The following is a 12,739-nucleotide window of genomic DNA, read 5'->3' as shown; positions in this document are numbered from 1 at the left end:
TCAACCAAAATAGACTAGAATGTACGAGTCTAATCAGAATGCAAGAATTTTATACTCACTGCACTCATGATTAGAATATTTTGTTCTTATAAGTTAGTGCTTGTTGGATTGAATATTTTATCATGTAAATGAGGAAAGAGACAAAATATAGCAGCTTGTTATATTGAATTCTCATATATTGAGAGCTTGTAAATTTGGGTTAGACTTTACTATTTTAAATAAAACTTTAAATGCTATAACCAACATAACAGAAGAAAATCTTTTTTACTTTCTATAAATTTTATTAGTAGTAATTATTATAATAGAATGTTAAACTTGTCAAAATTTAGAACTTGCTTATATTTTTAGATAAGTTGAGTTTAAATATTTTCTTTACATTTATTTCACATAAAAGTTTACATAATTTATATTATTAAAACTGTCTGTCTTATACAAGTAATGACATTACATTACATAGTTTGCTTATCAATTATAAGTATTAAAAGAAATGAAAATTAATCTTGGATACAAATGTAAATCAGAAATCGTGTGTCAAGAGTATAATTACTTTCAGAAATATAATAAAATTCTAAAACTTATAACAAAAGTAAACATCCAAAGTTTTATTATAATGCTGCATATGCTGAATTAAAATTATTATTATAATTTATAAATGAAAATAGCTTAAATCCTGAATTTTTCAAAAATATTAAATCTGTATTAAAGCTATTTACAGAAAATAAAAATGTGCTATTTTATATTAAGATAAATATTACATTTTTTTTTTCAAATGAAGTGTTTCAGCTTTAAAAACAACTTGATTGCTGTTTTATGAGCATAATCAGAAAATAAGATTTTATAACTTTTTTCATATAAGAAAATTTTAATTATAGCTATACCCTGGTATTCATATTTCCCACATCTGCATATCTGAGAAATGTCATTTTTAGCAGATCCCTGCTAAAAATGAAATTTCTTAGTATCCATCATGATACCAAGATTATTATTTGCAAAATAATTTGAAAAAGTAAATAGATTGCAAAATAAAATCTTTCAAAGTAAGGAGTGATTCCATTCCCAGTGTTTGTTTTCATTTGTTTCAGAAATGGCGTGTCTTTGTTCTATCCATAATGCAGTTTAACTATTTTATCACAAAATTTCAACACTATCTATGAGCTTATTATTAATAGTTCATCAGAGTAGGTTCAATCTCTCATTTCATCATTCTATTTTAATTTAAAATGTACGGTATCATTGTTTTCATAAGTAGTTCATATATAATTTCTCATAGGAGTGCTAAAAAACAATGCATTACTATTTACAATTATTTCCATTAATGGCTGCATTAAGATTTGTTAATAAAGTAATCAGTATTTGTAATATATAAGAGTATGCTAAAACATGAATAAATAGTTTTATTACAGTGTTTTAATGTCATTTGGGAAAATTGGTTGAAGTGACTCAGAGTGACTGGGAACAAGTTAGAAATTTTCCCATGAGAAATAATGGAAAACACTTCCCAATATTCAAATCATTTTCAGGAATGCATTAGATTCAGATTATAAATATTTGATTTAAGTATTGTTCTGTATACAAGACACTACTATAATCAATTTCACCTATTTATAAAATTCTTCCATCCATAGGTCTACTGACCTACATTTGATGATATAAACCATTTGTTCTAACAAAGCAGCATGTTTTATAAATTATCTTTTTTAAATATAATGTAGTGTCATTGATGACAATAAAGTAAACTATCATTGTATTTCATAGTTAGTAAATATATATGCTTTAATATGCTAATTTTTATATTGTACAAAGTTTATGAATATGAACAATTGTTTTAACAATGAAAAAATAGTATATATAATTTAAAATTATATTGAGAAATTATGTAATTAACAGGTCTTGAGACCATTAAACTCTGTAAGAGTACTGCAATAAAATTTTATTTGATGTAATCGATATTCTTTCGCAAGAAAATTTTAAAGTGGTTTTATAATTGTTCATTATCTTTATAGAATTGAGATAAGCTCAATGATGAATTATTTTTAATGTAAATACCATATTTTTGTAGAATGATTAATTGTATGCCATATAAGATTTTATGAATCTAGTCTGTTAAATAATCGATACTCTGCCTTTATAATATTGTTGAAGATACATTTATTTTTAATAAAGTTAAAATGATTATACATTTTTGTTCATTGAAAGTAAATAAATAATAGAACAAAAAAAATTTTTTTAAGATTTTTTTTTTAATTTGAAACATGATAAAAAACTTATACATTTCATTAAAAAGGTAAAACAATTATAGAAGATGAAAATAGTAATGCTATAGATTTGTAGAGTTTGCAAACACTGTAAACACTGCAAATTTTAATTTTAATGGGTATACAGATTTTATGAGCTTTGTGCGTGAATTCTGTTTGCTTATTATTATTTTTGTTTCAGGTATAAAATATAATTATTATTTTTACAAGAACATGTGTCCTTATTTAGCTCTCTTGCAGTACTGGAATGCTAAAACCATATCAATTTATAAAAATTACTTAAAATTTATAATGAGATTTTTTTTAAAGTACTTCATTAAACATTTGATGTACTGGCTTTTGGACTACTACCAATTTTTTCTCTCATTTTTGCATCACTAATATCACCATTGTTCTTATTTGGGGATTGCACATTATTTTCTTTTTCTGCAACACATTTTAAAATTTCGTATCCTATTGCGGTAGCGAGTGGTGGAGGTACAGCATTTCCTATCTGAAATGTAAAAATTTTATATAAACAGTTATATTTCATATAACTATTCAATATTTAACAACAATACAAACAATTTAAATATTTTATAGCAATAAAGAAAACCGTTATTGTATACCTGATAGTATATTAAACAAAAATGAACAGATTGAAAATTATATATAATTCCATAACATTGAGTTTTCAAAGGTAAAAGAGGATTTAAATTACATAAAAGTGTGGGAAAATGTTTTTCAATTCTATAACATACTTTGAAACATGTTCTAAAACATTAAAAAAAAATACTTTTGCAAAATTATTATCAACAAATAATTTTAATAATAATAAAATTCATTAATTGTAATTAATAAATTAATTGTATTATTAAATCAGTGCAACTGTCATTATAGGTCATTGCTTTGAAATTTAACAAGATTAAGGAAAGACAGACGACAGTGGAAATTATAGGTCTACAATTTTTTCAAATTGCAGCCCAATTATAGAATTGAAATAAATTATATTAACAGAAATCAACTGACTTAGTTAAAATTTACAAGATTGTAATTTTTATAGAATTGAGAACATTAGAAATATATTAGAATTCAATGATTCTACAACTAAACAAATATTTAATTCAAAATTTCAAATATAAAATTATATTACTAGTATTCAATGCTATGATTAAAAGTTTTGACTAGTTTTAAATAAATAAAATTTTGATATAAGATCCCCTACTTACAAAGGTTAGGTTAGGTTCCCAAGGTTTTGTCATAAGTCAAAAACTAACTTAGAAAGTACATTTGTACACAATAACCATGTATTGTTAGTGTTTGATCCTTCAGTTTACTTAATAGAATGCACTATACTCATTTACCCACTGGCTACTATGTTTGAAACAAAGTAACATCCTATTATGACCAATTAGTGGTACTTTTGGCAGTTTTTCCCAAAATCTGTAGAAAATTACATAAATGTGTGGAACTTTGTTAAGAAGTTTTCAAGGCCCATTCAAAAACTTCTCAAATGAGAATCTTGTTAAGCAGAAACGAAAATAATATAATGCAAAATGATTACTAATACATTGGGTTATAATAATGCTACTACATGTATTAATCTGATAATTTTTTAGATTAATGCCAAACGAGTGAGTTACTGGATGTTTATTTGAAAATAATACAGCTTTTCTGTTAATAATACATATTTATTTATCCTTTTTGACTGCAGTCATGGATCTAAGACTGGGTTTTATTTGTCTCTGCCGTGCACTTAAAATCTGAGATTTTTTGGGACTTCAATGCAAATTCAAGTCTCAGTGTCAAGTATTTAGGGGTGACAAAGTGCAATCATGGATGATGATGTTAAATGTTACAGAAAATTTTATTATTTTATGGGCCTCATTGACCCTTCCTGCAGTGTACGTAACAGTTTTTAATCAATATTTGATTATTGTATTTTCAAAGTATCAGTATTAGAACTGATTTTTGAACTTCTTTGAAGGTCATAAAAATCTGATCATTTGTCTTGTGCTATTTTATGACAAATGCCACTATTTAATAATTTGAAGACATTTTCCCTCTCATATTGCTTGAAAGTAAAAAGTATTTTCAAGAAGTAAAAAAATTTAATTATTGAATATTTTCTTGAGTATTGTTGTCCTGAGCATTAACATTGTTAGAATCTACAGATAGTAAAATATCAAAAACAAATAAATAATAAATAAGCAAGAATATATGGAATGATTAAATATTTTGAAAAGTAGATAAGAAAACCAGTTATAATATAAGAAAATGAAGGAAAAAGTGAAACTAATATTGATACAAAGAAGAAGCAATATAATATATTTTGCTGATAAAAATTAGGCTTCCAAATGCCTGCCAAACAACAACTAAATATTAGATATATTTTTAAAATAATTTCACATTATATGCACTTTTAATGATTAAAAAAAAAAGGATTTTAAGTCCAGTACACATATTTAAAATTTTTTTGTTGTTCTAAAAGCATTAATATACAAATTAAGTGATTCTAGAATACATTACAGCTTTTGTTCATTTTAAATTGTAAATTTTCTGAGGAAGGTTGACTAAGACCTTAAACATTAGAGAAATAAACTTTTGCTGCACTGTAAAGGTAGTAGCATTGTAGCCATATTAATTGATTATGGCTGCCAGTTTATTTTTGAATTGAGAAATTTAATAATTTATTTTTTTGGAGATATTAATAGCATTACAATAAATTTATTTTAACTAAATTCACTAAAATTAAAAGTATTTAATTACACAATGTGTTTATTTATAGCTAAAAATATTTCTAAATTTACATTACTTGTAAAAATGTTAATGATTATATCAAAAGATAAAACAAAACTTTTATTGCAAAATTGCTTATTTTAAATTTCTAAAAATCAGAAAAATTTCAAAACACGAAAAATAGTTCACCATACCTGCCTATGTCGATCAGTAATAATCCCAAAAAAGCGGTAACTATCAGGAAATCCTTGAGAACGAGCACATTCCCTAACACTGACGACTCTATGCTGTTCTGGATGAAGAACACGACCCTGAAAAATAATAAAAATACAAATTAATATCTGCATATTATTAAAAATAGTAATACTAATGCACTGAAAGAAATTTTTCAATTGAGGATTACCTCCATCAGGATGTTTTGCTTTGTACACAGCATCAAAAATAAATGTCTTATAAATTTCTCAATTATGTATATATTTATTTATAAATGATTCTTATAGTAATACCACAAATTGGATAAAAATGTTTTTGACCTATCTTCCTCAGTTATGATGAATGAATCAAATACAAAATAGTGTTCTACTCTGAAATCTTCAAACTATCGCTGGAAATCAAAAGATGTGTTTCCTTATCTAATTGTATTGCATCCAGTATACCTTGAGAATATTTTCACAAACTGAACAGCTTTAAAATCCAAAAGTATGATAAGCCATATCACTCCAGCAAAACTTTGTTTAATCACTAACATTTTCAATCTTGTTTAAAGATCATCTTCAGACTTTACAACATCTAACTAAAAGTTTCCAACAGCTTTATGTAGAACACATTTCAAAAATTCAACTTGAGTTAAAAGTTACAATATTCTTATAATACAATGATACTTCATGCTTCAAATGACTTCAAAGATTCCAGAGTTTGAATGCTAAATTTGAGAGAAATTTGACCCAGAATTCAAATGATGCTTCTACATTCAAACTCTGTACACAGTGAAAAAATGCACTTGCTGCATAAATGCCATCTGTTGTACATCCAAGTTGCCTCTTACTTTTGCTATGAAATCATATTTTGCATTACACTCATGTGTTTTCAGTGTTTTCTTTGCTTTATTTTTGATGTGTTTGGTTGTATATATCAGGGGTGGCCAACTTTCGTTCACATAAGATCTACTTTTTATCGTAAAAATGTGTCGCGATCGACTTGTTGTCATAGGCATAGTCTAAGTGGAGAAGGGGAAGTGTGAAATACATACTATGTTTATACACTGTTTCAGTACGAAGTTCACTCACTGCTTATGAGTCGAGTCATAACTGCATGCATACAGTTGCGTTCGGTTACGAATATAATACATTAAGTCAAGACATCGCTAGCGATTGACTAAAATTGGCTTGGCAATCGACCGGTTGATCGCGATCGACTTGTTGGCCACCCCTGGTATATATAATACCTAGCTATTATCTATGACATCTAAGACGTGTGTGGAAGTAATGAAGACTAAGAGAAAGGCTGTAGTATCAATAACTGAGGTAAAAAGGAACACATCATGAAGTGTGAAAGCAGTACATGTGTGGTGGATCTAGTGGCCATGTTTAAAATGTCAAAGTTGATGGTATGCACCATTCTTAAGAACAAAAGCAATAAAAGCAGAAAATACGGCTAAAGGTATAGACCTCCAGGTAATAGCATGTTATTGAAGAGATGGAAAAACTCCTCCTAGTGTGGCTAAATAAGCAATTGACTGGCAATATAATTATAGGCTTTCTCACAATTAATCCTCTTGGATTATTTGTGAGAAAGCCAGCAAGCTGCATAGTGACTTTAAGAAACAGGACATCACTCCTCACTAAGATACAGTAAATGTAATTTTCATTTTATTATAGAATATCTATATATTTTATTTATTGTTTTCATGTTTTAATTTATTATTTATGGCATTTAACTGTACTATTTTTACCTTAAAATATGTGTATTGCTGTTTAAGTTTATCAAAATGGGTATTATTGATTTGGACTTCAAACAGCCTCATGGAACAAATTAAATTTGAAGTATGTAGCACCACTATGAAACATTTTAAAATGTACAATAATTAGAAATAATACAATATTGAACAATTTCTTAAGCTTAATGTGAATCCTCAAGATAACCTTTAAACAAGATCAAAAAGATTAGTAATTAAACAAAATTTTGGATGAGTGTTATGGTTTGTTGTTCTTTTTGATTATAAATAATGAAAATATTAAAATATCTTGACAAGATAGTAGACAAAAACAAAAATTAAATACAAATAACTGTAAAGAATACAGTAATTTTTAATAGTACAGTAAGACCCCGCTTAACGCTGCCTCACTTAATTCTGATTCAGTATAACATGGTCTGCTTGAAGCCTAGAAAAAAGATCAAAATTTATGCCGATTTAAATTATTGTGGCATTTTATTGATTTATATATAATACAATTATTTACAAACACAAACCAATCAGCAAAAGGTGCCAACAAGGTGTACTTTCTTTAAATCTATGTTTGTTTGGTGCAATTTTGAAAAAAACATAACATCATGGATGCCATAGGCAATATCGACTTTGCTTGGCAAGAATTAACTGACAAATGCATGAATAAAGTGTGGAAGAAGTTATAGCTGAAGGTAGCCAAGAATTCTCAACGAGAAGAGCCTATTGCTGTATCGTTAGGTTGATCAAACTCAACCTAATCGATACAGCAGGACCAGGATATGTGGAGGAGCATGATATTAAAGAGTTACAGCAGGTTTCTGGTGAGAGCCTTACCAATGACAACCTTCAAGAACTGGCAGAACAAGATATTCATATAGAACTAGAAAACAAGGATTCTGAAAACAAAGAACCCAAAAAATTTCTCCACAGATTTCTTTAGTTTGGTAACGATAATTGAAATCATTGATCAAATTGTAGCAAATGATTCAGATTTTGAAAGGAGTGCAAAAGCAAGACGAGGCATGTTTGATGCGATCTGCTATCGATATTTGCTTAAGGAAAGAAAAAGCAACAAACAAAACTTCGCGACTTTATTGCAAAATAACAGAAATTTCAGAAAAGTCAGGACCTTCATCACAAAAAATGAACTTTACATTTCTGTGTGCATGTTTATGTTATTTAACATATATTATTATACAAATTAATATAAAAATAACTTAAAATTGAAGTAAAAAATTTGTTTATTTTTGGTTGTGTGTTCCCCTATCCAACTTACTCTATGTTAAAATGACTTCGTTTTAACGCTGTTTCGTTTAGCACTTTGTCGTCTAGGAACGCATCCCGTATTAAGCAGGTTCTTACTGTATATATAAACAGAAGACGTGTTCTATGTGTAATGATTTATAAAATTGAATATATCTTTCCTTCAAAAATAAATTGCAATTAATATTCTAGTTATTTGCTGAAAAAATTTATAAGTTTATAATTGAACACTATCATACTTCTAGAATGAAATAAATGGACAATATTTTTAAACACTTCTGTTTCCTGAATAGTTACAGAATTGCTTCTAATCTCTAATTCCTGCATCTGACCATTTTTCTTTCTTTAAGTCAATAAAGACTTAAAGAAAAAAAAAGTAATACTAAATAAAGTATATTTAATGTTTTTACATTACATTACATGTACAAAAATAAAAGATTGTACATGGCAAATATTGCTGATATTAGCTTTTATTATATTAATAAAAATTGTATATTTCATATTTTGTAAGAAAGATTACATTTTGCATATAATGGAAGACAGTTTAGAATGTTATATAATGTTCCATTTCCAAAAGTTCATTATAACTGAAGCTGGCCTAAAAAGCCAAAAACATTTTTATCAACAACACATAACCATTAACTATGCAGTAAATATTTACTAATTAAACATTTTTGGTCTTCTTCATAGACCTTCTTCAGGAGGTATATGCTTTTATACTTTAAAAGAACAAAGCTGCCTGTTATTCTAAAATGGTTTTACAACATTTCATTTTTGGAATAAGACAATTTTTAGAATGTGTGTGTTAGGATTTTTTACATATGGAATAGAATATCAAGCAATACGTGACAAAAAAACAAAATATATAAAAATATATAATGTGTACATTATGATATAACTCATTTTAGAACAACAGGCAGCTTTGTTCTTTTAAAGTATAAAAGCATATACCTCCTGAAGAAGACCAAAAACATTTGATTAATAAATATTTACTTCATAGTTAATGGTTATGTGTTTGTTGTTAAAGCTAGTGCAGTTATGGAAATGAGGAAAGGATTAAACATTTTTTTTATGATGAATAATTTGGCTATGTGAAAAATTATTGTAAATTTTCAATTTTTATAGTTGTTCTATGTCTATTACTTTCTTGCCAATAAAATTTGTAATCACTCATGATCATCTTTTATATATATAACAATAAAATAAATAACTTACTTGTTTTCCCATTGGCTCAGGATTTGTTACAGTGGTACTAAAGAAACCTTCCCATTCTAGCCGACCATACAAACCAGCCCAATGGTTATGACGATTTCCAGTATGGGGAAGACACCAGGGAATTAATGTATTGTCTTGCCGATCAAATGGATCACAAGGTTTCCCTTCAGCACAAGAACAGACACCTCTTAGAGCTCCTGTACTTGAATTACCATTTTTTATATCTTTATGAGTATATTGTCTGAAATAAAATTTAATATTAATAATTATAACAGATAAATGTGGTGTTTATTTGATTATAAAACTTAATATAGCCAATACTAACAATTTTTTTGTAAAACTGCCATCAGATAATCTAACTGGTATATTTGGTAGATCTCTCCAATCAGAACCTGGAGATAATGGTATATATCTCATACGAGCTTCTACTAAAGGACTCATCTCTTTACAAATGTGATCTCTGAGAACAGGTTGATAATATTTTCCTCTTAACTAAAAGATTTAAAGATTAATATAAAAAGATATTAAATTTAAATAAAATCACTTAAAATAATTATATACCATTCTTTGGAAGTGTGAAATTGATTCTCCATTATATGGAATTTCTTCAGTTTTGGCTCCATTTCGGATTTCAGGTAAATCAGACATAGAATCTCTTACTGTGATGGTTCGATAAGGTGCAGATGATGTCCACTTAACATTTGTTATAAACTGAAAATTCCAAGTTTTTATTACTACAACTTTAAGAAAAAGTTTAAAAAAAATAATAATTTTCAAGTTTATTCATAAATCAATAAATCTAGATATAAAGCATTCACACTTTAAGTGTTATTATAAATTATTGGTTTATGTAAAATAATTAACCTTTTTATCATCAACAACAACAGATAATTGACATGCTCTTGGAGCAAAAACATGAGTAGGTTCAGGAAATAATGGCAACTTTTCTCCAGGAGCAGCAGCCAAAATTATAGCCCTGTAAATATTGAAAATGTTTTTATCAATTATTATAGAAAAATGTTTTACAAAAATTATATATAATTAAAAATGAAAAAAATTATTAAAATTTATTATTTTTCTTTCCTTTTCCTAAACATTAAATATAAAAAGTTCTGCTATGCTTCACTTTATGTGATTTTTCTGTGGTAGTATTTTGCATGATTGCAGTTAAAATGAAATTTTAAGTTATTGTCACACATGAATGATACAAGTGATTCCATGGAAATCAATACAGGAATATTTTCTCAATTTCTTTTGTTTTATTTTCATCACTATTGAAAACAAAAACTTTCATTTTACATCAAAATTATTTCAACAAGAATAAAATAATTTTGTGACTGATATTCCATATAATAAATTTTTAATAAATTCTGAAATTCCATGCATCATCATTATGTTAAATAACACATCTGATTCTTTAATTACTACAGAAAACACAATTGTCACTGGTCTTAAGAGAAAACTAAGCTGATTACAAATAAAAGCTCATTTATTTACATTCTGTTCAGATTTGTTATACAACATATAGAATTGTGATGATTGATAAAAATCACTATTTTTTCTAGAAATCTAGAAGAATGCATTAAATATTTTTGAATGTGTTTAGATTTTCATCTAAGAATATTATAAAATTTAAAAAAACATATAAACAAACAAATTGCATAAAAAAGAAAGATATAAAAAATTAAATACAAGTGCTCTCATTTTAAAGCAGTGATACATTTCTGAAAGAGGAGGCAAAAACAAAAATCAGTGCAAAATAAATTCATTTTATTATGGAATAAATAGGGATGCATTACATTCTGAGCATCCACAAATATATATATATATATATATAGCATGACAGCACAGCTATACAAGATCAATACAGCATCACCAATTTTCGAAATTTTAGTACTAAATTTGTTATGTAGTAATAATTGTGCCATTGGACACAATTTCAGTTCTACAATGATGGGATAGGATCATGCACCTTCATAAACTATATTATATTTGTAAAAACTGTTTTTCATGCCTTTTCTCTCCTCGAGAATTTCGTAATAAGGTGCTAAGGCCTTAATTTAAACTCCTCCTTATGAAGTCATTTTTCTCCCAATCAGGGTCCATTGTAAAACATTCTTTAACCAACAAGTTGGTATTAGCCAGAAATTGTTTAAGGACATCAGTAGTTATCTTGATAATGCACAATGATTAATCATTGTTTATCTCCTTCTCTCTTTGTTCATCTAAATGCTCTACCAAATTTGCTAACTCTTCTATATAAATATATTTACATTTAATTTTTTCAAAAAATATTTTACACTCATGGAAAAATTTTTGAGCAAGTTTTGGACAAAATTTGAAATCAGCATTATTGTAAATTGGCTTAAATTAAACCAACATAAAATAAGGACAGCCCGTATAACATAAAACAGTAGCTCCTTGTTATATTGCACTTGTCTGAGACAAAGGAAAAGGACAATATATCTGGCAGTGCAATATAACAGAGTACTAAAAATTCTAGGCTCTTAGTAAACAGATTATACATGTGATGGAATCTATCCTCTATTCTTTCATCAGAAAGTATTTCTGATTTAAAATAAGCTTAGTTTTGCAATACTGAATTTTATTCATGGCTACATCATATTAAGTGGCATTTACGTAAACATCAATACCACGAATACCCCTTTAGCATTATTGTTTCTTTAAAAATGATATTTAAAGACAAATACCGTCAATATAAAGACTAAATATCAATTGTAATTTTATTATACAGTACTATAATTTCATAATAACTATATAATGTATAATAAACATTATTATACAGTATTATATACATTTCATAATAAATCACTTATTAAAAATTTGTGTAATTTATATTTTTCAATCAAAATTATAAATACAGTATTTCAATTATTGAAAATTTAAATAATAAATATTAAATATATAACATAACATCAAAACTTACAAAATTGAAGAGTAAAAATTCTTTAAAAAGCAAAATAAAGTTACTACTGTATAAAAATTTTAATACATTTCCTTCAAAAATAAAGAAACCTTTTCCTCACACCTTACCACAAATTGACCCAATACTGTCAATTCATTTAATTTAGATAGAGTTAGATAGCCTAATAAATAGGATTTTAACAATTTGAGGGGCTTATCACACCAAGGCCGACCGAAAAATAGACCAGATTTTTTACAAAAAAATTAGTCTTTAATAATCACCTTCAAATTTAGGAAAGGATGCATTTCGGGTACATGGACCTCTCATCAGCTTACAAACACATAGTACCAGCTTAACATACATATAAATGTGACGAACGGCAAAAACCGGCCAGTCCGTTTTAAATTTTATTGTTCA

General features: G+C 26.8%; 1 protein-coding gene across 1 annotated transcript in view; it reads right to left on the bottom strand.

Annotated features, from left to right (window-relative positions):
- Positions 1–2,221: 2,221 nt before the first annotated feature.
- The window catches only part of LOC136986597 (DNA (cytosine-5)-methyltransferase 1-like), a 63,213-nt gene continuing 52,695 nt past the window's right edge, over positions 2,222–12,739 (bottom strand). Inside the window, exons 30-35 of the mRNA XM_067284181.1 lie at positions 10,261–10,372; positions 9,958–10,107; positions 9,722–9,888; positions 9,397–9,637; positions 5,168–5,284; positions 2,222–2,748 (exon numbers count right to left, since the gene is read on the bottom strand). Coding sequence (XP_067140282.1) covers positions 2,572–2,748; positions 5,168–5,284; positions 9,397–9,637; positions 9,722–9,888; positions 9,958–10,107; positions 10,261–10,372 — 964 coding nt within the window. The 3' untranslated portion in view covers positions 2,222–2,571. The remainder of the gene's footprint in view (positions 2,749–5,167; positions 5,285–9,396; positions 9,638–9,721; positions 9,889–9,957; positions 10,108–10,260; positions 10,373–12,739) is intronic.

Source organism: Centruroides vittatus, unplaced genomic scaffold (genome assembly GCF_030686945.1).
Source record: "Centruroides vittatus isolate TY-2023 unplaced genomic scaffold, ASM3068694v2 scaffold_1152, whole genome shotgun sequence".
Lineage (NCBI taxonomy): Eukaryota > Metazoa > Arthropoda > Arachnida > Scorpiones > Buthidae > Centruroides > Centruroides vittatus.
This window is presented reverse-complemented; position numbering and strand designations above follow the sequence as displayed.